We start from the raw sequence: 25141 nt of genomic DNA on the forward strand, positions 1-25141 counted from the left end.
TTATAGTTACGCGGTAGCCTATCTAGCTTTGCGTATAATCGATATGCTACTATGAAAATAATTCACTGCACAGTATTCTGCGTTGACTGAATAAAACACCTATCGCTATGAGTGAAAAATCATACTCTGGACTGCGCAGTAGTAACGCATAGACTTCGTTTTTTGGCTGTGTTTAAATTGAAACCAGCACTCTCGGTTTCATCTGCACTGGTGCCATCATATGGCCTAGCTTTTAAAAGTACAGCAGAACATGTCAGTGTGCTCCAATGACCGTATGATAACCTTTCATTAAGGGGCATATGGGCAAATATTCATTTCAAGGACAGGCCCTAAATATCTAAGCAGGTCATGATCGAGAACATCTCTGTTACTCTATGGAATGTTTTATCCAAGTTTTGTTTAGGTACTAGAGAATTTGTCATGGCATGTCTGCCGTTTTCTACTACAGTAGGCTAGTCTAATACAATTTCCCCCCACCCCCAATCTCTTCCCACTTGTAAGGTGGTTTATAGGTGATGGACTAGGAGCTATACTTTTGTCAGTTAATTACTGCAGACTATAATCAGGAGATAATTGTGGTTTCATTCTAAGCTATTTTTGTTTGTTTGTTATAGAGACTTTTATTTCAGTTGCATTTTTTAAAAGTGCATTAACAAGCCATTATATCAGTTTTAGTCTGTTTTTTTTCTTTCAGAAACAGTATTGTGTCAGTCAATACGGTCATTCCTGATTCAGAGAACTCAAAGAGACAGTGGGGACACAAGCCTATTTTAGGAGTGTTGTGCCCTCTTTGCCATTTGAAGGACAGCATGGCATCATTTCCCCCAACTGCCTGGCCCTTTAAAAAAAATGGCCCAATCCATATTTTGTTTACTATAATTAGCATTTGCTGGTCACTGCTGTGGCTAATCAGGCTGACACAGGGTAGGGGAGCATAGCACCACTGTAAAGTTAAAGCATATTCCAGTGGAGATTTGGGCACTTAATTTAAGATATGCATGGTCACGTCATCGCATACAGATGCCCTTATTGGCTTTTTTTTTACAAAGAAGAAGTAGGCGTTCCATGGGAGCACAAGAGCATGTTCACAAACTTAAAACAGGCCACTGTTAATCCCCAAATCCTATCTGCTGTAGGGGTAACGCGGCAAGTATCAAATTCAGAAAGCAACTTTTAAATATAGTCAGTGTCAATAGGCATGGACAGACGGGGGTGGATCACATAGCCCAGTGTGTAACAGGAGCAGGTGAGATGCACTCTTTGGTTTATGGCTTCCTGGAGCGGTTAAACTGCAGAGGAGAAGGTCCACTTTATGGGATTCCATAGGACGTCTTGATGTTCAGGCTGGGGGAGATGCTGACCACACACCTCATACTGCACTCATTCCAGTCTGCTGTGATTAACATGCTCTTGTCATTCTGAGTACAGAGACACTGTATTGTATTCTGACTGCAAGATACACTGTGATGCAGGTTTACAGCAATGCTATTTGCTATTAATACTTAAAAGGTCACTACAAAGGATCAATAGTAGGAGAGGTTTTAAAACTTAAAACATTGACTGTATCAATGATTAACTGACATCTGGAGTCAAAGTGGTTTGCATCCTGCCCTCTTTATTTCCACATTGTGTTATACTATCTATACACAGGAATAAATACACATTGAATTGCAGTCAAGTTAAAAACTATTCAGAGTGCAGTTTGTATGGATGCTACTTAGAATACCGTGGAACCAAATGCAGCCCACACTGGGTCCTCTACAGATTCTAATTAGTGAAAGGTACTGCTAATTGTACACTTAGTTTCTTCAAGAAACTTACAGAAAGAATTTACTATTTACACTGAAATTTCTGACAGGATATTTAAGAAAGGGAGCAGTTGGCATATACAACAAAATTTAGTCTCTTTAGATAGATATTCTTTTGATTGAGAACACATAAATTTAGGGCCTAATTGTCCACCTCCCTTACATCCTAATGAGAACGTTTTCTCTGCGCAAAGCATAAAGGTTCTTGCTTATGTGGGAGTTTGCTCTCCAGTACTTATCTGAAATCATTTGCCCTCACCCCTAACTGATCCCACACCTGCACTGACAGGGCAACACCCTCCCAACACTGTTGACAGATCATGGACAAGCTCAAGCACAATGTTTTTGTCTGGATGATTTACAGCCCATCTGTTGTCCATCTTAGAGGTCATCGGACTCGGGGATCTCAGGTGGGTCCAGGGGGACAGTGGGCAGCATGAGAGGGTTGCCGTCGGAGATCCATCCCTGAGCCATTCTGTTGAAGCTGGGCCTCTTCACACCAGGCTCCTGCAGCTCAGGGTAGGCAGGGGGGTTCAGATCCAGGGCAGGGACCTTGAAGATGATGCCGGTGGAGCGTGGAGCTTTATCAAAACCCCCATATGGCGTAGCCACCCTGGGTGATGTAAGGTGAAAACAACTGTGAGCACTCGACATCAAGGGAATGGACCCCCAAATACAATTAGGCTATATTTTCACATTGAACAACAGTTCATATTGGTAAAAGGGTGTTCTTTTTGGCAAATCTGTGTAATTATACAGTGTGGTGTTAGATATTTACCTGAAATTATTTCAGCAACTGTCTTGTTCATAATTCTTGAAGCTAAATATAAGGCAACTGAATTTGAGCCTAATGTCCTACTGTTAAAACCACAAAGCTGTTGGTAGCAATGAATGTATCTAGTAATAGTATATGACAGGGTATGTCGAGCGTTTTTTTCTCTGTGTTTCAGAGCATGCTGGAATGAACTACCCCTCCGCTGCCTCTTGAGTGTGCAGTTGTGCAGCTGTCACTTCTCCCCTGAACTAAGATGCTCTGGACTTTACCTGACAATTAATGCATTCACAGTAAATTACTTCATGTGTTTGCATTTGTTGTCAGAATGCTTTGGAACACTGTGAATAACACACATCTATTGTAGCAAATATGCTTTCCACGCTAAGCTGAGGATAAACGTACCAATGATAACTTGGTGGAAGTTACACTTCATGTTACCTGTTGAAGCTCTTGTAGTCAACGTCTTGTTTGGGCTCCGGAGCGGGCATTTTGAGGTTGAGAGTCTCGGCCAGGGCTGGGTCGTTGATGATGGCCTGTTCCCAGGGGGAGTGGTAGGACTTGGGCATGGCGGTGGCATTGAACTTCTCAGGAGGAACATCTTTCAGTGGGGCTCCATAACCTAAGAAATAGATGGGAGACAACAATGGGAAGACAGACTCAAATGTATATTTTTCAAATCAACAAAGCATCTGGACCTTTTTTTTTAATGGATTGGGTCTCAGGATCAAACATGTCCAATATTCTAAAAACGTCTTCCCTGTTCCCTCACTTTTGCACCAGTATTCTGCATTCAGTTGTATTCAAATATCAGATAATCAGTGTAATGTGCACAGGGACTACAGCACACATAAGTGAGGCTCCCCCTGTACCATAGCTATTCTGTTTTGCTCTGCTCATTCTTCACCTGGTCTGTGTGGAATAGCAGGAGAGACAGCGGATGTGCAGAGGTGTCACAACCAGGCTCTGTCTCCCATTTCCACCCAGAGAAGTCTGAGGCGACCTCAGAGCGGTGCAGCAGGCTCGCGCGCCTCATTTCAGCACGATATGGCTGATGTGAAAGAGCAATGAGAAAGGCCCTAATCCCCTCTGACTCAAAGTGGAGCCATTAACGCGTCCCCAGCCAGGGGAGGGAGGGAGGGAGGGAGGGGCAGGCGGGTGGCTTAAAATAGCGCACACACACACACTACACACACACCATGCACCACGCCGCTGTGCCGTGTGTTGATGTGGGATGCCGCTCCTGTGTGGCAGTTTCAGTTCTGAGGGCGGAGGAGGGGTGAGGTGAGGTGGGGTGGGGTGGGGGCTGGGAAGGCCTGGCGTCCCCTGCTGTGGACTCGAGACATCACACACACATACACAAACACACACATACACACACACAGACTCACACACAGACACAATGGCAGACAGAGGGTGCGGACAGGAAGAGCCACACGCGCTCCCTGCCAAAGGCCAAGGCAGGACTGCACCACACCACAGGGCTCTGCGGCTCAGCGGCAGAGATGGTCAGTTTGGCCGGGGGAGACTGGGCTATTTTTACCACCGTGTGATCATGTTATATAACATGGCATACAGTGGAGCATCATGTACCCGCATGGGAAACAGCATCATGTGACGACACCCAGATATGTACCAGCATCAGCAAATATCACCGGCTCCTGTCAAATGGTTGTGGGATAAGATATTGTTTGAATGCTTATTTTGGAGGGTTTCAGCAAGACCTCTGCATCATCATTGACACAGACCTGGTGCTATTCCGTCGGGGCTCATGGCGCTCCTGGGATCCGGGGTGTTTGGGGGTGTTTTTGACGCGTCTCCTTTGCTTTCACTATTTTCCACACCCTCCACTGGGACGTCATTCTGGAGAAACATTTTATGACATGATCAATCACTCATATCGCACGTCATCACACTCAAATACCCACAGCCAAAAACTCCTATCATGGTGTCGAAATGTTCTATATTAAATGTATAAATCTGAACCTTATACAACAGAGGGACTTGATGTAAGCTAATTATCTGTCTGAGTGTCTTTTTTATCCACCTCAAACCATTTTCAGTGAATAGCAAATAAAATCTCACAAATCTCAAGAGTCTGCAAAATTCAAAGCACAACACACAACAGAAACATCCTGGAATAGAATCAATGCAAATTTGAGTTTTTGAGCATTAGGAAATCTATACAGCATCCAAAAGTAACAAACAAGGAGAGCTCCAGCAGACTGTCAGGCATATATATATATATATATATATATATATATATATATATATATATACTCACTCACAAGCACCAGTAACTGATACACAGCCACATACTCACACACTCTCTCTCTCTCTCACACACACACACACACGTTGACTGCAACTGATAAGTAGCGAGGCAGCTCTCAAGAGCAAAGTGGGCTGGCAGCCTCTCTAGAGGCTGTGTGCCCCAGGGGGATGCTGGGAAGGACACAGAGCACATGCCACTTCCTGTCTATCTGTGTGGCAGAGCACATGGCACTTCCTGTCTGTCTGTGTGGCAGCTTGCTTCCTCTCCATCATGCCGTCTGGCAGCTTACTCCTTCAGCACAAATCTCAAGGCCAATATGTCAGGGAAATGTAAGAATTAATTAATCAAGTACAAGTAGATGCAAATGTAGATGGAGACATGGATAATTGTGAATATTACAAATCCACATTTCACCATCTCCAATCCACCATGTTCACACCAAGAAAGCTTTAGTGATATAGTGTTACTTACACTATACGTTGCGTTGGCCTCATTCTGAATGCTCTCAAATGTGTACTTCTCAGATCGTCTCTGTCTCATTTTAAAGAGACGGGAGCCTCTGTTTGACAGCAGAGAGAGCTCCTCCAACATGATGTCTTTTGGTGTGCACAGCTTTTTGCCTAGGTCCATAGTGTCACCTTCAAACACAGTAAACAAGGCATGTCATATTTGGAAACATTCAATCAAAATCTTGGTATCAGACCTTGGAGACATACCATCTTATACTGCATGAAAAAATCAGCTCATCTTTGGTTTATAGGACGACATGTCAATGTATATAATTGCCTGATACTACTGCAATGCATTTGTGAATTGTGAATGGGTATGAAAGCCAGAATGGATCTGAAATTGGTTTCATTGTAACAAACATGTTGAACTTATCAATCAAGTCCTGGTTTGGTAGATAGAAAGATGAGGAACTGATTTTGATCTACACATAACTGGTATGTGACAGTAATACACACAGGGGAGGTTTGCAACACACTATGCATTGATTAGTGGCACTAAAAGAGACAAAATCAGTCTGTCATGCCAACTGTATGTTCTGCTTAACCATAAATACACAGGAGCCGTGTGTTGAGTATTATTTACTGTATTTATCTGTAGATGGAACACATTATATCTGTACTTTTTACACATTAAACATATTATATCTGTACTTTCTGCAATGTTTTTAAAAGGTTTTTTACCTTTTGTTAACTAAAGTTTCCCATTATCTAAGTATTTATTGGTTGCGTATTCTAGGGCCCACAGTGAGCCATTGAGAGCCAAATGGAGCAATCCTTTGTTTAATGTTTCTGCTGGTTCCTTTTGCCTGTAATGTGGGCAGTAAGCGCATGCACCTCATGCCTCTCTCGGACGCCGGGGGAAATGGCTGACCCATGGGGATGTCAAGGCCCAATCAAATGCTGAAAGTTTAGCCAGACGGAATGCTACCCAGCTGTCCAAGATCCTCTCACTGTCCCCAAAGCAGTTTCGCACAGTTGTCCACCCTCCAAAACCCACCCACCCCTCCAACCATCAATGTCCACCCACCAACCCACCCACCCAACCGCTCTACCGTACCATCCTGTCCAGCTCAGAAATAGCCATATCCAAACGCCAGAGACAAAAGGATTAGTTTGCATTGTTAACTTATTTGGGGTGGGGGTGGTGGGGTTTGGGGGGGCGGTAGTAAGAGGAGAAAGAGAGGGGCCAGACAGGGGTGTTCTGAGCCTCTCTCAGAACTGGGCAAGAAACCAGAACCAGATAACACAGGATGGAAAACAGAATACCATTGGCACCACCATGGACCTCTCGGCAAATAGCAGCTGCTTGCATCTTCCTTTCTCTGGGAGACAGTGTGCTGAATTGTGACATTGTGGCTTTCAGACAGGAGGGGTTTAGCAGCAAACGAGTAGTCCCAGAGACTGTAATACATAAAGCAGACATTCATGGCTTTTGCACATTTCCGGAGTCTTCACAGCTCTTCTCTGGATGCGGTCTGTCTTATCGCAGTGTCACATCCTCTCGTGACTGGACAGGGCATGTGTGGTTGAATGTGTGTTTTAAAGGGCAGAGGTAACAGTCACCTTAAAATAACTTGGCTGCAAAATGAATCTTTTGCATAGCAAGATGTCACATGTCCTATGGTGCAGTGATTCATTTTGTTTTGGAGGTCGTGAATGGACATTGTGTTCTGGCTGAAGTGTGGTATTGGGTGCTGAGTGGAACCTGGACTTGCGCCTGCCAACACTGCTGTTCTCCTGATCGCCACATCACAATCAAAACATCGGAGCCAATCATGTTGTCTGCTACAGACCTGCCTCATCTACAACTGACAGTGACATGTCTCAATATGGGTTGATATTGAATGTTGAATACAAATAAATGGTCATACATTTTACCCTTAATATATACTATCAACATATTAAATTGAAATAGACTTTATGTAAATAGAACTAAATAGGTAAAAACAGAATTCACTCAGTCATGTTTCATTAAAATGGTGCACATACGGCATGTATATGTGTGCTGTTTTTCTTATGTTGTCATAACATAATATAAAGTGGGTCTGCCATATGTTACTCAGTTCTAGATTTAGCTTGAAAGAGAGATAGAGAAAAAAGAGAGAACAAACTGTGAGACAGGTGCAAGTGAAATCACTATGCTAATATGCTAACTGTCTCTACAGTGTCCTCACTGCTATTGTGTGTGCTTTTCCAGAGCTCTATTAAGACTTAGCATTTTGTGCATACATTGATAGAACACAAAAATGGATTTACATGGAACATGGAACTATTTCTGGAAATGCTACATATTATATCTATAAATATAGTTAGTGAAGATCTGATTGTCAACTTTTGTCATGTCAATTGTTATCAATTAATAGGGGAAGAGGGTTTGGTTTGAAGGGAAATATGACTTATCTGGTTATCAGAGCTTCATGGTCAAACTCTGTTGGGATGTTGTTTAAATTGTAAAAAGAGGCGTTCAAACAATACTATTTCTTTTGATGGTACTGATTATAAAGTGAGTTTATGACAGATCATTTTACCAAATAGCTTTTGGCGGGTCCTTACCTCTGTGAGAGTTTTTTGGTGTTATTACCGATGAGGTATTTTGTTAAGTGTGTCCGGGACCCTATGGACACAGGTTAAATCTATCTGATATCTGCATGTTGAGGAATGTGTGGTAACAAGCACACCATGTTAGAGGAAATGATAACATGAGTGAGAATAGATAGAGGAGCTATGTCCTTTTGAAGCTTTGTTATGGTTTATGACTTAGTTAGGGACCATTTTGTTGGGTGAGTTAGTGTATGATTTGCAATGCATTGTTATCAAAGCTGACTGCACACACCATCTAATATCATACACACACACAAACCCATCAGCAGAATGGGGAGAGATCCTGTCTTACCTGATCAAGGCCGAGTCTGTGGCCGCTTCTACCTGGACCTTTTGAGTGGAATTGTGGAGAAACTCAGGGGTCACCCTGGGTACTTCGATCCACCCTGATCTATCTGTGTGGTTGCTCCCCCTGAAGGCTCCAGAGCCTGGTAGGCAGTGGGTATGGGGGTAGGGGGTGGGTGACAGTGTGTGTCTGTTGACACTGGAATGCAAGCTTACATCAATAACCTAATTTTAGTTCTGTTCAACACTCTAACCACTCACAATGCCATGGTTGGAGGGGGTGGTGGGGATAGGGATGGATAGGGAGTGTTAAAGGGCGTGTGTGTGTGTGTGTGTGTGTGTGTGTGTGTGTGTGTGTGTGTGTGTGTGTGTGTGTGTGTGCGCGTGTGCACATGCATGCACACATGCGTTTGTGTTGGAGGGGGATGGGGTGTCAAGAGTTGAGGGTCTGTGCCCACCAAGTAAGTTGTCAAATTCTTTATGTTCTATTGTTCTATACCCAGACACTCTGCCACATTGTATTTTCAAGATTTGTTTGACTTACACCAAAGAAATAAATATGTGTGAGATGCTGACAAACCTAGCTGTAAATTAACCTGCTGTTGTCCTGACAAAAAGGCAACCGGGAGAACTTTCCTTTTCAGTATAGATTGAATAGACTAAACTTTTCAGAATGTTAAAACTCACTATACTAAAGACTTAGAGGTCTCCAAGATTGACTTTGAATACCAACTGACCTTTTCACATGATTTGAATAACATGAATTAATTAATTTTTTTTTTTTTACTACGATGAATGATTTAAAATAAACCAAGCAAGACAAAAATGTCTATATACAGCTTTGGTATTCTGAATTGTTCACTGAAATATAACCCACCCATATGCACTAATACATGAATGATACATTCATGCATCTATTCCAATGAGTCACATCATTAAGAGATCAAGACTGAACTGTAGGAGCATCCATGACAATACAAATCCCCTTTGCCCCGCTGAAGGTGCTGAGAATGAGCAAAGCCCGCATTAGAGGTGAGAAGTGTGTATGTGGATCCGGAGAGGGAAGCCTGTCTGGGCAGGGTGTGGGGAAGGTGGGCGCTGGGGCCTGTGTGGCCCACGTGGATGAATATTTTATTTAATCTCACTGGGTTTATTATAGTCCCAAGGTCACCTGCTGGCACGTCCATTCAAAATGACAGCTCCTGTTGTATAAGTGGAAACACAATAGGATCCATTAGCCAGTGGCAGTTAGCTTGTCTTGCGTGCACTGGAAGGGTGGGCTTCTGTAGGGATACAGTAGCCTTAGAGAGCAAAGCCCACAAACACAAACAAAGCCCACAAATGTTTGAACAAAATATATACTCTCTCTCTCTCTCTCTCTCTCTCTCCCCTGCTCTCTCTAGTTGTTTATAAAAATGTTAAGGCTTCCATGTATTCTATAACAATTATGTTGAGGACATCATCTTAAATTGTGCTACTGTCAAGTCCTTAAGGGCCATCTCATTTTCTTGTGTGTACAGAGCAGGGACAAGTGAGCTCACTGCTGTGGCAACAGTACAAACATCTGAATGAGGCAAGTCTATTTATGGTGCTGAAGCGTCCATATATACAAAAGGGTTACATTAATATGCACCCTGCCAGTAGCACTGTCCACCATTCACAGAGCCAGCTAGCATGTGCTAACACTAGTCTGTTGTACTGAGAATCCATTAAGAGCTTCTTTTAAGCTTTTTGTGACTCACAAAAAGGCAGGTCATCCCTGGTTGCCACCAGTTTCCCTCCAATGGCATCATCACCTCCCGGATTATGTAACAGTCGCCTTGGTAACTAGTCCCTGGATGTTCAGCTGGTTATGCTTTGTGACAAGAGTGGCGTGGCATCTGAGTTTAAACAAACTTCTTCTGACATCGTGGAATGTGCACGCTGCTGCAGCAGCGCCATGGTGTTTTATCATATTGCGCCAGCGTTCTGCAGTGTTTAGCTTCCTCTGTGATCCACTGGACGCTGGCCAATTTTTTGTCATGTACTAAACCAGCGCAGAGCGCTGTGGCTGCACATGTGTGGTGGCTCGCAGCAGTGAGCTGTGGGGAGTATGCATGAGTGGCAAAGAGCCTGGAGGCTTATGCAACAGAGGAGCCCGCTCCGCTCCGCAGTCGTCAGAGTGAGGGGGGTGCGGATGCTCATGGGCAGGTTGTGTGGTGCTGCATTTTGTGGTACAATAAAACACTGTTCTAGCCTGTACATTCATGAGCCCAGAGTCTTAAAGACAGCATGGCAAAACTCTCACAGCTACCCGATATGTGATGTTTTTATGAAAATCTGAGGACTTTCATCATCATAACTGAAAGTCAATCTGATTCTGCCTACATGTTCATCAGTTCATTGAGTGATTTTAGGGTTGTTTTGTGGATGATAAAGAGTGAGATAACCACAGCAGTACAGCCGGCGAGGCCTCAGGAAGATGATGCCATGCTGGTATGTGGAGTGTCCTCCGACTACTGAGAAGTAGACAGAACATGTCAGTCGGCCTTGGCACACATTCAGGGAAACATGACCCTGTGCACTGCTTAAGATAGCTCCAACACAAGAGTTTCCTTTCATCCGTCAGTGTTGCACCTCTCTGAACGGGGTTAGACTAGTGAAGGAACCACAGTCATTATCACATAGCCACTACACAAACATTACCTGGGTTTATGGCTGATGTTATGGTAGTTTAATTTTCGAAACCTTTGACATTATGAGCAGACCACACATGATCATATTCATGGAAAAGTTTAATAGTGTTGATTATAATCAATGCGCACATGTGAAATTTTCATACCCAGTAGGCCACATCATTTTGCAATCAACTCTGTAGAACACTTCTAGTTTATAATATATATATATTTTCTCTCTAGCTGCAGTTAGCTCTAGATTTTTGTCCACATGGTGTCCATGTGATGTATTGGTGTGGGAGAGATAACTATGCAGTATAGGCCTAATACCAAACTAACTTACAATGCAAATGAATACAGCTTGCCGTATCAACAACTACACAATGATGTAAAACACATTCACATATCAGCCAAGTGAAAAATACAATATCTGCTCTGATTCTCATACATATAAAACATCAAACAGACAGGGTGGGAATATATGGAAATATGGTGTTAAAAGTGATGACGAGTGAAGCATTTCTAACATGGAGGATAATCTTCTACTCAATTTATCCCTCAACACCAATATTTTTAGCTGATATTTGATTTATGCTAATCGTATTCTTTATCCTTCCTTTTTACTTTACCTGTCATATACTCTGATTCAAAACCAACAGTTTGCATAATCCACAGATATAGCAAATAATCACCAACTTTCAAAAAACTTGCAGGAATATCCCTTTTATTTCTCCTAGCTGCACTGCTTGTTTCATAATTTAGCTTTTTCTTAACCCTTAAACTATTTTATTCTATAGTCCTCGAAAATGTACAATTTCCCATTTTAATATGTTTTGTAACAGCTTCTACTTCCATATATATTTTTTGTATTATATTTCAGCACTTTACATTCAACATTACTCTTTGACTTTCATTCCTTAGTCTTACCTGATACCTGAAACAGTTGTTTCCTGAACCTAATCCTTGCTTGTATCAGTGCGTAACACATGTATAAGGCATCATGCACAATTACCGCCCAACCAGTGTCATTTCAAAAGTTATGCATTAACTTCATACTCAACATCTGTGTCTAATTTTAATTACGACGCCTCATTTTGACTCTAAGTCGTTTTGTTGATGAAGCTGTTGACGTGTGAAGTGGTAGTGATGACAGCTCTGTCTCGGATTTCAGTTGGACTACTGCAAACCAGACAAATGCTTACTACATCAGATCATCGATTACATTACCCTGCTTACTCGCAGAGGCGGCAGAGAGTTTGAATGCCTATTTTTCCTTTGTAGTGAGCCAGTCCCTGGATACCTGGTGTTGGCGGTGAGGGGCTGAGCAGGCCTGAAGGGAGGCCCATAGAAAGCTGGCTTGGATGGGGACACAGGCGCTGCTCTGATGGGGGAAGACACAGGCTGGAAACGAGGCTGGGGAGAGAATGGGGAGACTGGGCTGTGCCCCGCCGGCTCGTACGCAACCCTCTGCTTCCACTCCAGCGGTGGCTCGGGCAGTGACCTGCGGTGCATGGCCGCAGACGCCTGCGGAACGTCCTGGAAGGCGAAGGCCTCGTCCACCAGCCCCAGAGGGCTCTTGGCAGCAGCCTCCCATGGAGAGGGCGGCTTGACGGAGGAGTGCCTCTCCAGTGGGGTCCGCGTTGGCCCAACACCAGGGCTGGCGTATGGGGAGACAGGGGACTGCGGGGACACAGATGACATGGACCTTCTGGGCAGAGAGAGAGAGCGGCTTCTGCCAAGCACCTGAAATAAAATGAGAATTAAAATCACAGTGAATTTTTATGAGATGACAGGGGTTCATACCGACGAAAAGTGTGAAAATGATTTGCTGGTTGAGTATTCTCCCTTCTGGCACAAAGACAACATAAACTTTGCACCACTGCTAACAGAGCAGGATCATGCTATTCTTAGAACCTTATCCAGTTAAGACTTCAGGAAGGACACAGAGCACCACTGAGACAAGTTTTTAACTGTAGTGAAAATGTTAAATAAAAAAAAAACATGTCCTGTCTGATTGGTATTCAAATGTTAAATCGACATCAAAACGGTTTGCAATTCTTTGAGGGTTTTTTTTGGGGGGTTTCTTTCAAATTTTGGGTGGCCTTAATTTCATTTTGAGAGATAATCAACATAAGCACAATATGTACCAACAGAACATATATATATATTTTTTTTTTACATGGGAACAACTGCGGCAGACAATTGGCTAAGCTAACATTACTATTTGGATTCTACTGCCACCATGTGGTCAGAGAGCTTAGAGGGCCTTCAAGTGCTATGGTTGCAATGTGGGAAGGTTTTCACAATAGTTAAGTTAGTTAAAGTTAACACTATTGCTAAACCAAACTTTACTTTCCACCTTTTACCAGTGTGCTGTGTATTGAAATGACAAATGACAAATCAATGACGGGTAATGAACTGCACTGTGTTTGTCACATAGTGATTTATGATGTCCTATTGCAGTGCTAATTTACTTAAGTAAGGGATAATGTATAGAACGCCGGTAATTGTCGGAACATAAGTCCCGACAGGGCGAACAGGACCCGCGCAGCGGAGGGGTCTTGTTTCGTCCTGAAGGGACTTATGTTCCGATAATTACCGGCGTTCTATACATTATCCCGCTTATTACACGGCTACTTGCCAAAACGAAATAATAAACTCCCCACGATATGACTTTAGCCTACATAACCTAGCCTATTTGTTACCGTTCATCGTGGCATTTGCTGAGAAACAAATAGTTCGCAACAACACACGCTGCTGAACTTGAATCAAACATTCTTTAGAACACAGCTGATCAACCGTCTGCTTTCACGTTTGAATGAAGTTCCAGTCCTTGCGTAGTGATATGAAAGACATTAATCAGAAGCACAAAACCCGTTGCCATTGACAGCGGTGATTAAATGCTTTGCCGGTGATTTATGTAGATTTAACATAGGCCCGAACGTTGGGAAGGCCCATTCATGTGAATGGAACTTTCTGCAGCACTCTGAAGAGCCGTGTAATAAGCGTATGTAATACATGGAGCTATCCCTCTGCAAAAAAAATCATCCATCACAATTGTGTACACAGAAAAGCGCTTCAGTCAATATGATGCAATGTTGGAGAACATTACTAAGTAAATGTGCTCATACCCCAAACATATCTCCACTTGATGACATTGCCACACAAGTGTTGTCAGCCCCCTGGTGGGGGGGCATCTCTGCACTTACCTCTATGTGATGGCACTCATGCCACATTCAAGCAAGGGTGGATCCTGCTGGGTTGCTAAGCAGAGGTAGCTTTTTAATAGGGACTGCATGGTCACTATAATAGGCTCTGCCTTATCATTAGCGTCTTGCAAGCTCTAGTGTGGAGTACAAATAGACCACAGTGAAACAGATACTTTACGGTATCCTGTGACCTAAAAACCCTGTGAATAGAGTGCATTTCATTCCTGTGGCTATTGTGTAGATGGTAAGATGGTATAGGCTGGATGATTATTGAAATTCTCATAACTTTTGGATATAAAAAACTGATAAACTTTCAGGCATTTCAGAACACCAGTGAACTCATCTGCAGCTTGTTTCAAACATATGTCAATATCTTTTTGAATGGGTGCAAAAAGGCAAGTGCATCTATTCTTGTCTTGGACACTTCCTGCTAAAGAAACTGCTAAACAACTTTCAAGAGAAACTAAATATCAGTATCTGTGCTGCATGCTGTACTAACAATAGCACCTAACTAGCAGTGGATCTAAAATTGTGTTTACATTGCAACATATTACTTGTCTAGACAGAAAATACAGTATACAACAATAATAGACTGAACATAAATAGAATGCAGGCAAGGTGTGTGCATGTTCAGGCAGCTAAGTGAAAGAACAGGAGAGAGAAAGGACATGTAAAAGTTTCAGGGAGATGTTTAATTGCAGAGGAAGAATTCAGGAAGTGCAATATTTAAAAGAAGACAGAAGAAAAGGACAGGAAAGATTTGTTCAAGTTTCATACAGACAAAGGAACATACAAATGTAACAGCAGCATGGTAAAGCATAAGACTTCCATTATGTAGTGTTGCATGACTGTGTTATTCAGCTCCATATCACTCTGTGTAATATACTTCTGTACTGAGCCATGGAATGCCCCTTTTAACCATTAAACCACTTGGATGGTTCATCCGAATACATTTGGTGACAAACTGAAAGAGGAAAGTTTCCACGGTTACATACAGTGCATAATGGAAGTCCTCAAAAGGGTGTACAGGCGTCAGCAAAAAGACCTACGAACACACAGTGGTGTGCATTAAATTGTGCCAGGATCAGTGAAGGCTTGCATATTACACCACCCAACTGTTTGGAATGAGACTAGCAAAGCAGGAGATTTTACATTCAAAATGATCGCTCCTTTGAAATTAATGTGGCAGGAAATAAGTCTAATTCAAATGAATGTTAGGGGAGTCTATCCTGGAATAGCTTGGTTTTGATAATGTCAACAAACGTGATGTCATAGCTCTCTCTAAAATGCATTTTTCAGTAAATCAAATAGTTAAAAATGTGGGTGGTATTCAGAACACTGGTATACTTGCAACCATCATCTAGTCTTGTTTTGAAACATTATGCCACCAGTCTATTTATAGTTTGTTCAAAATGCTGGCATGTTGTTTTGGGTTCACTTTATTCTTTTGGACTCTCTAAAGCACCCTACCCTAGACGTGTTGAGGAGAAGAGGGGAACTCTGCACTGCACGGCTGAACACATTTGTTTTGCCTGCCTTCATACTGATAAACCTGGCCCTTAAGGACCATCCACGAGATCACATTACAAATATAGGGACAAAGACTTTTAATTTTGTTTGCATTTCCTGAGAATTCTTTGCAAAGTGTCTCTGTTATTACAGACATCAAAGCTATTCATACACTTTTGAGTTTGCACATCTGTGCACCTTCAGCAGCCAAAATGCTGGTCTCTCCTCAGCGTCCATCAGTTATCGGTCATCATGTCTGTTGCTCTTATTTTAGTTTTTTGTATTTCTCTCTCATAGTAACAGAGATATTTTACCAGGACCAGTGGCCTGTGTAGTTTACTGTGATGCTCCTGCAAGACACAGTGCATGCAGTGGTGCAAACATACTCATTTGCAACCACACAAAGTGATGGTTAAAAAGTCTTGGATCAAAACATCCAAAGTCAACATTCATTTTTAATTTCCAATATTCCCAAGGTTATCAAAATAGGGCTAAATAAATATTCAGTGATTAGTTACTTGGAATTTATATATAAGTCAGATAAGCCAATTTTGTCAGTAGTGCGTGCACGATTCTCTAACATCCCCTAGTGTAGCATAACTACAGGTTTCCATTGTTTGGCTGCTACTGCTGGTTTTTTAGCTGAGAATTTAGGTCTTGGGGCCAGTGGTAGAGCACATCTAGAGATTAAATCAGAGGGTAAAGGTGATGAAGTGGGAAGCGCGTAGAAACTGCCTGTGGGTTTGCTGGACGCCATGTGAGGCAAAGTAGATGGGGGACAGAAGTTGGACTGGGCTTGGCTGTCAGGGCGGTCATGCGTGGCAGGTGATGCAGGAAGCTTCTTGTCCAGGGCCTGACCAGCTTGGGCAGACTGCTGAGTGAATGGGTAGGTGACACTTACCGGGGGGTTGGCTTTGGTTGGAGAGTCATGCCTGGGTACCTGATCTGACTCTGGAACAGGAGGGACTGGGGAAGATTTGGGGCTGGGCTCATTTACCTCGGGAACGGAGTTATACATGAAGAGGGAGGTGTCAAGCTGATAGGGCTTATGTTTCATAACATCCAGGGCATTGAGGTGTTTAGGGGCTGGTTTGGGTTTCTCCTTCTTTGCTTTGGGCTTAACCATGGGGCTAGTTGAAGTGGCCTGTTTTGCTGCTCCAGGGGGATAAGAGGGGGAGAGGATGGGGTTGTAAGAGGTGGGAGGTGGCGCGCGAACATTGGACGAGTATTTCCAGGTGCTTGGAAGTGAGGGGGTTGGGGAAGGGGACTTGGCAATGTTGGCCTGCACAGTGTCAGCATCCACCACAAACTTCTCCATGCGGGACTGCCTCCGAGCAAACAGTTCTGCACCTTTACCCTTGGGCTTATCGGATGGGCAAGTGCTTAATTCAGAGACACGTTCCTTTGAAGAAGCAGGTGGTGCCTTGGGTGCATGTGAGTAGGAGGTCCCACGAGGGGCTGGGGGACAAGATGCTATTGAATTCATATCAGTTTGGGGTTTTGTCCAAGGGGTCTTTGGCTGGTTTGAACCAGCCAGTGTTGGGCTAACAGATGGCATACTCACTGGGGCTTGCTGTGGTTGAGGCATCCAGGACTGTTGAGGCTGTGGACTCGCAGGTGCCCAGTGGTTGTTGGGCGCCTGGGGATACTGGGGATACGCTTGAGTTGGAGATGGAGACAGACCCCATGTGTGGCCTGCTGGTTGAAGCTCTTGCTTGGGAGCCCAGTTTGGTTGTGCTGGAGGGTAGCCGTGGCCAGGCATCATGGTGGGCATCCCGGCCGGAACTGGGGAGGATGCAGGCATGGGGCTGCGAGGGACTTGGACAGGCAACTGTGCAGTACTACCAGCAGACCAAGGTGGACAAGCTCTATTTATCGTGGGCTTAGGGGCTACGGGTGGGGGTGCCCCCTTGTGCTTAACCCGTGGGACTTGCATAAAGTTACATGCTTCTGCCCCAAGGCTAAGGTAGTCCTCTTCAGGACCAGACTCAATGAAAGATCTCCGGTCGCCTTTAGTCTGAAGCTGAGAATTCACACCATCATTTGCTTTGTTTGCCCCTCTCCTTCTTGTCTCTGGCAAGATGCCTGTTTTGATGGCCGGAACAGAAATGCGTTCGTCACGAGAAGCGATAATGTCTCCGGTTGGAGACCAAACCTGTGGGGCTGAATTGACAGGAACGGGCACCTTAAAAATGTTGTCCTGTTTCTTTGGAGTTGGACTGGGGACTCCACGCACTGGCAAGAAGGTGGCTGGCGCCCTACTTTGGCCACCCAAAAATGGCTTGGCGGTTCTGTTCGCGACCAGGGCTTTTGCTGCAGATCCAAATTGGAGGGCATCCAGACCGTTCATGCCATTGGGAGAGTAAGGATATTCTGGACTTTGGTATTGCTCCTGCTGCTGATACTGTTGTTGCTGTGGCTGGTATTGTGGTTGCTGCAGCTGTTCTTGATGTTGATAAGTACTGGCATCCATGTAGGTCGGACTGGCATAGCTTTCCTCTGGAGTGAAAGGTTTGGGGGTTTCAGGTTCAGGGTTCCTGACACCTTCCACAGGAATGCCCCTACTCCTCATCTCCTCGTGCTCAGCAGCAATCTCATCCATCCTTTGACGTCGCTGGGCGAACATTAACACTCCCTTTCCTTTCGTCTGTGGAAGCTTCTCCATTTTTCTCCAACTGAATGTGCCTGGTGGGTCGACTTGCCTGCTGCCCCAGCTATAGTTGTAGTTCAAATTAGCGTCTGAGCTTAGTGCATTAATGTAGTACTCTTCCTCAAATTCAGAGTCGCTTGGCGTTGAGAGGGTGATCCGGATACTTTGTCCGTCTTTGTCGTAGTATCTGTAGTCTTCGTACTCAGCGCTGTCCCCCTCGTTCTCAAAGTCCGCCTCTCCTGTACCGTAGCTCACAAGAGTAAACTTCTTAGCCCTTTGGCGACGTTTCTTGAACATTAACACCCCCTTGTTCCGGGGGTTTGGTGCATTGGTGAGGAGCGAAGCAATACGTTTACATTTAGACTTGGCTTCCTTCTGCTGCTTCTCAGATTGGCTCTGGCTCCGTCTCAGCCCTGAAGGGGGAGGGGGTTTTCAAGAAGAAATACAAGGTGGTCAGAGGGAGATTGAAGGGGCACATTAAGATTAACTCAAACTGGATTATTTTACTGATAAACAAGCATGCTGTAATTGTGAAGGTTGTATTTCTGGGGGAAAAGTACTTGTAGATATGAAGATAGGACTGCGTAGTGATTCATTCAGAGGTCCTCGACTAGATGTAAATAGCATAGGGAACTTAAACGTTGGATCATCTTTCATTCTAATATCAAATATGAACTAATACTAATTCATAGGGTAGTACAATTGGTTTAAAATCCCTGCCATATAATTCCTCCCACACATGCTAGTAATCTAGGAAATTGCTGGCCAACATTTAACACATTCTTAGGTGCAATTTTACAGACCCTCATAAAATTATTCCCACAATAAATAAAACATCTACAAATTCCTGCAGTCACAGACACTGTAGCTATTACCTAATAAAGACTACAACAGTTCATTTATCACCTGTTATCATAGAAAATTATGGTTACCAGAACTCTGTGAAGTTATACTAAGTGTATTATACCTTATCTGGAATAGATTATCAATTCATTTCAGAAGTCAACTTGCTGAAGCAGCACCACTAGTTGTTAATAAGTCTTATTTTATAACAAGGTCTACAGCACTTAATGAAGCAGTTAAAATTCCTTGCTTGTATGACATCAGCATTGAGGATGCAATGCAAGCAGCACAGATGAAAAATAAAACACAAGGTATCAATATTATATTATATATTTTGCGCTACACAAAGCCATCACAATACAAACACTTACAGTGCTATCTGTATTTCCAGAGTATTTACCAAGTTTACTTCAGCTGACTAGAAGTTTGAAGGAGAAAGACCTCCACTTGCTGCGCTTCATTCTACTCAAGAGCACCTGCAGCTTCAGCGGTCTTATTTTAGTTACACAACATTACAAGCAGCGAGCAATAAAAAAAATCTCCCCTGGAGAGGGTCTCTCTGCAGATCTAATGCCGTCAGGCAGAGGGGGAAACTGAGGCGCGGCTCACTTTTCCACTGCGCTTTCGGCTAGCCAGGGGATCGGGTGACCCGCCAGCGCTGACACATGTCCGTGTCTGTCAAGCCCCTCTCTCAGCAGGCCACCTCATGATGAGCTGCCGCTCACTTTGGTCAGCCTCAACCAACATGGGATTTGGTGCATGCATGCAGCGTGTCCATTTAATGGAAACAACACAGTTGACACATACCCACTCAAATAACAAGCCAGACACAGTAATAACCAAGCCAGCATGACCTATTTTCTTGTTGTCTGTGTCCTTTTTTGTCCATTGACCATGTATTTAGAGAGTGGACATGGTCAGTTTAGTGGATATCAATCTGAGCTGATGCTACACTGTGTATTTATATGCACATGATGAATAGCTATGAATAAAGAACATGACAGTTCCAGCTAATAATAACATAACAAATCAACAAGTCTACAGTGCTGGATAGGGAGTATGTGGGAAATCGTAACATGTTTCTGATGTACAAAAACATATGCATGTAAGTATAATGCCAGTCATAGAGCTGCACAGCGATGTAATATTAGTTGCATGGCTATATATAGCGGTGCTGAGCAGTGAGCTGTGCGCAGCAGTGAGAGAGGAGGGGACTTACGTGCGTCTCTCGGCCCGTTCCTGCTGGCTCTGTGGAGATCTCTCTCTCCCAGTGAGCCCCAGTCCTCTGCCGCCTCAGCACCCTGCACAGGAATGCCAAAGGAAGCACAAGCAGGAGGTGCCTGCGATTGCCCTCCTCCCTCTCCTTCCTCGTCCTCTGGGCTGCCTCCCACTTCCTCTTCCTCAGGTGAGCTGGTGACGCGGCGGCCTGGGTCAGGCTGGGTCACCACCTGACCCGATGAGGAGGAGTCAGAGTGCCCGGGGCCACGCTGAGGCTGACCCGGAGAGTCACGGTCAGAGAAAGCATCCTGGGCAGGTGAAGGGGTGGCATAGTGCGAATCGGCCTCTGAGCCATGGGAGTACACAGGAGAGTCGCAGCTCCTCTCCCGAGTATGGAGGTCTGATCCAGGGTCTGAGCCCTCATACTGCTCCCTGCCAGGATTGGGCTCATCGGCACTGTAGTCAGAGAAGGAGCGCTGGCGAGGTGGAGAGGAGTCGGAACCACTTGGGTCTTGGTCAAGGTCATCCTGCGGATCCTGCTCAAGGTCATCCAGCTGGTCTTGAGCCAGGTCATTCAGCTGGTCTTGGTCAAGGTCATTCAGCTGGTCTTGATCCAGGTCATGCTGCTGGTCTTGATCCAGGTCATTTAGCTGGTCTTGGTCAAGGTCATGCTGCTGGTCTTGGTCAAGGTCGTTGAGCCCTTTAGGGTCCACTTCACTGTCTGTCTCATCATAATAGTCTTCATCCTGGGAGTCATCAAGCTCGGCGGGGGTGTTGGAGCCTGACCACGCATCGGGGTCAGGGCTTTCTCTGTCCTCAAGCACTGGCTCCATCTACACGGAATGGGCTGATTTGGGCTCTGAATATTGCCAATCCTACACAGACAAAAATCATGACACAACACCACACACATCAGGAGTAGCAGTCTTTCCTGTTTTATGTATTAATTTATTTAATTCATTTGTTAAATCGTTCATTCACCTACAGTATAGGTTATTGTATATATTTCATGTATACTTCACAAACTACACCAATTACCATTACATAAGTAATATTCTTAATTGTAATCCTTATGAACAAATGCAAAAAGCACCATTGGGCACCACTGAAAACATGATCCCACCATTTTGAGAGTGAGGTTTGTCATCTTAATGCTATATGTGTTCTTGGCCATGTTCATCATGTCAAAGAAGCTTGCAGCTTGTTTGTGCAAGTCATTTTTAGAATTCAGAATGGAGAGGAGCACTGCACCAGTTACTAGGAAACCAAAGGAAAACCTGAGCTGGAGATCCACAGAGATGACTCTGCTGGGCTACACACCTATATCAGCCACACAAGACACTATGCAGCGCAGCAACTCTGAACAGGGTGCACACAGAAGACAGCAACCCCATTAAATAAACAAACTCAAGCAGTCGGTGACAGCCATATATAGAAACCAGCCGTCACTAAACAATCTTTAGCCCTCGGCATACTGGTCAAGAAGCAAATTCCAAAACGAATTTAAGATGTTCAAACAGATTTGGGTCATGAGACAAAATTGTGACTAAGGAAGTTAGCATGATGATAAGCAAAGATCTTGACAACGGACTTGAATCTTAGCATTACTTTCTTGATACATATAGGCATTGACGTTGTGAGCCACACTCACAGCCACATTCTACAAAATGTTCCCCAGCGAAGGGGGTGGGGGGCTTTGAATGATTCATCATTCACTGGCCTACTGGTGCAGACAAGTGACATAACATGCCAAACATGTGCTGGACAGACCAGTCAACAATACACTTGTTTTGTGATATTTTGATAGTGGTGCGATATGCATCTAGCTCAAGTCAGAGCATTGCTAGCCTGGGAGGAGAAGCTAAAGTATATCAACTAATCAGTGCTCCTCATTCCTCACCCTCAGTAGGGGACTGCAGCAGCCAACATTAGCCATTTGTCTGGGCCTGCGCTCTCTCTACATGGAATGGTATTCACTGTTTGGTTCTGCCACTAAACAAGCACTGGTTTCCAACGGTCCTGATAAAAACAATTAGGTGGGTGTTTTCCATGGTTGGATTTCAGCATGCTATGGTGTTTTTCCCTCCCCCTTTGTCCTGATGGAGCTGATCCATATCTCAGAGAGGCCTTACTCTGCCCATTGACATTTCCATTTAAGTACTTGCACAGACACAAGTGCTCACATGTACAAGAACTTGCGTATACAAGGAATTTGGTCTTTGCATTTATCCCATTTAGCACACACTAATCCCGGAGCAGTGAGCTGCCTTGCTACAGTGGCGCTCGGGGAGCAGTGAAGGGTTAGGTGCCTTGCTCAAGGGCACTTCAGCCGTTCCTACTGGTCGGGGATCGAACCGGCAACCCTTCAGATACAAGTCCAAAGCCCTAACCAGTAGACCACGACTCTTATCTACACTATACTACACTACACACACACACATACACACAGTCATAAACTAAACATACATACTACACTATACTACACACACACACACACACACACACACACACACACACACACACACACACACACACACACACACACACACACACAAGTTGATCCAGACCACAGACTTAACTGACAAAAGCCCCTCTAAAATACCAAGGTATTTTAACAAACTTTTTGCAGCATGGCATAATTGTTATAGCACAGTTTAAAGTTTGGTTTTCAAATTGTTCTGAACACAAAGTGAAGGCTTTTGTATTGTTTGAGGACAAAGCGCTTTAAAATTGTACTTGTTTTTGTCATGAACAACATTCCATTCCATGACGCAACCATACATTCTCTCAGTGGACAGACAGGTGGACAGGCTCTGGTGCTATGAAACATCTGACCTTCAGATGCCAAGAGCTGCCAGCTTGCCCACTGGAACACTGATGCTGCATCAGATGCTTCCATGGTTTCTTTGATATCTAATTCTCTCTCCGCAGCAGATCAGATATGTCACTCTCATATGGATCAGCTCTCGCACGTCTGGTGACAAATCAGTTATGTGATCTTCAGCGATACAAGCCAACTGGGGACCAGCACATTCATAGCATACTGTAGTAGCATCTTTGCCAATACTCATTGCCTGTGATTGATGATGTTGTGGAAAGTTCTATAAATGTAACATTTCTTGATTCATTTTGTATTATTCTGTAATAAGAATAGGAAACTATTATGTTCAAATATTAAGATTTAAGATATTCCAAGTTTCTTAAAATACAACAGATTATTTTGCTGTTTCCTTACGACATAAGGCTTTGACTAATCTAACAGAATTGTAGTCAATTTTCCTTTTGTGTTTCTGCTGAACACAAATAGTAAACAAATAGTATAACACAAGTAGTAAACATCTCGTCTGTGCACTAAAGGCTCCAAAATACTGTATATGGCCACATCGAATTTACTGTAACATCTAATTTCCTGCACTTCAGCCCCCTCTATCGGTTATCAAAGCTAAAATGCATTGTTAAGACCAAAGCTCTCTCTCTCCCTCTCTCTCTTTCTCTCTCTCGCTGTCTCTCTCACTGGTGAGACAGATGAATATAATTTGCCCTCTCTTTACATACTTTTACTTAGATATGGTGCTTCCTTAATTTCTCTCAGGAAATGGTGAAACCCTGAATTGAATATTTTATGATGGCTTACACGGAAATACAGAAAACTGGATTTCAACATGTTAAGAAATGTAGCCATATTCCTTCTCTGGAATATACTATTAATAGCTGGGAAGGAATATGTGAAAAATCATAAAGATTGGGCACTTCTGGATAAGTTTTTGATTTTTGGCAGGTAGGTATAGGCCTTAGGTTTTCAAAAATCCATGGATACAAGTTGGGGTGGCCCCCCTAGTGGCAGTTATCCATAAAATCCAAAATGGCCCCCGTCGAAAAGAAAAAAGGTTATATCTCAGCTTCCTTTAGTCTTAAATTGTTGTATAATGTATTTTCTCTAATTTGTTTGATACAAGGAATCCAATTTTGATATATTCTTCTTATTTTAAGTCAATTTCCATGTTAAGTCTAGTATTATAGTCATATTTAGCTCATAAACTGTCAATATCTCTGAAAAAGTCACATTGAAATATTACTCAGGTCCCTAGACCCATATTTTACCTCCAAGGTATGCTTTTTCTTTGTTGATTGGACAGGTCACTATCACTATAGTGTAAAAAATCACATGTTATGACCAAAAGGACCATTGTTGAGGCCTTAAATAAACACAAATTCAGAACTATGCCACAGTGAAAAGTTACAGTACATTAGGCTTTTCATCATGTTAAGGATCAATATTACATTTTAGTCAAATAACACAAAATAAAAATCATACTTAAACCAGAGACTTTCTAATGAGGAGACACAGTACTCAAAAAATCCTCAATAGAAATGCATGAGCTTAGTTTGTAACGGCAATATGGCAGTTGTCTACGCAAATCAAACCCCTTCCGCGGCAAAATGTTGACATGTGAATCCATTGAGCCAATCATGTGCTGTGTTGTGAATACATTGAGCCAATAATGTAGTGTGTTGTGAAGACATCGTGCCAATCATGTGTTGTGATCTCACCGCTGGTGCAAGATTGGTGTTGTAAAGCCTTGCGCACGCACATTTCTTTCGAAATGGATGACTGATGAGTGCCCAAAAAGCGGGACTTGCCTAAAAGGACTTTGCTTAAACATCATGTACTTATTAAAATATTTTTTGGTTTCACTCTTCATTATTATTAGTACAGCCTCCCTCACACTTGCACAATGTGGTACAGCAAAGTCCAGCTCGGTGGCACTTACAGTTGCCCATACAGGCAACCACACAGCCACAGTTGA

The 25141-nt window shown here is 43.6% G+C and overlaps 2 protein-coding genes across 3 annotated transcripts; both read right to left on the reverse strand.

The window, feature by feature from the left end:
* Nucleotides 1-1595: 1595 nt before the first annotated feature.
* On the reverse strand, nt 1596-8440 carry myoz2b (myozenin 2b). 2 transcript variants are annotated; one of them, XM_048248701.1, is made up of 6 exons: nt 8258-8438; nt 6631-6765; nt 5327-5493; nt 4329-4443; nt 3022-3202; nt 1596-2421 (listed from the first exon to the last, which is right to left on the reverse strand). In XM_048248701.1, exons 2-6 carry the CDS (start codon nt 6713-6715, stop codon nt 2190-2192), a joined length of 780 nt encoding a protein of 259 aa, XP_048104658.1. In that variant the 5' UTR covers nt 6716-6765; nt 8258-8438; the 3' UTR covers nt 1596-2189. The 2 variants fall into 2 exon arrangements, with proteins under 2 accessions (XP_048104658.1, XP_048104667.1); XM_048248710.1 differs by lacking the exon at nt 6631-6765 and having other exon boundaries at nt 8258-8440.
* Nucleotides 8441-11006: 2566 nt separating this feature from the next.
* On the reverse strand, nt 11007-21166 carry synpo2b (synaptopodin 2b). Its single transcript, XM_048251044.1, has 3 exons — nt 20335-21166; nt 16218-18685; nt 11007-12647 (listed from the first exon to the last, which is right to left on the reverse strand). Exons 1-3 carry the CDS (start codon nt 21164-21166, stop codon nt 12123-12125), a joined length of 3825 nt encoding a protein of 1274 aa, XP_048107001.1. The 3' UTR covers nt 11007-12122.
* Between the last annotated feature and the right edge of the window lie 3975 nt (nt 21167-25141).

Source organism: Alosa alosa, chromosome 1 (assembly GCF_017589495.1).
Source record: "Alosa alosa isolate M-15738 ecotype Scorff River chromosome 1, AALO_Geno_1.1, whole genome shotgun sequence".
NCBI classification, from domain to species: Eukaryota; Metazoa; Chordata; class Actinopteri; order Clupeiformes; family Clupeidae; genus Alosa; species Alosa alosa.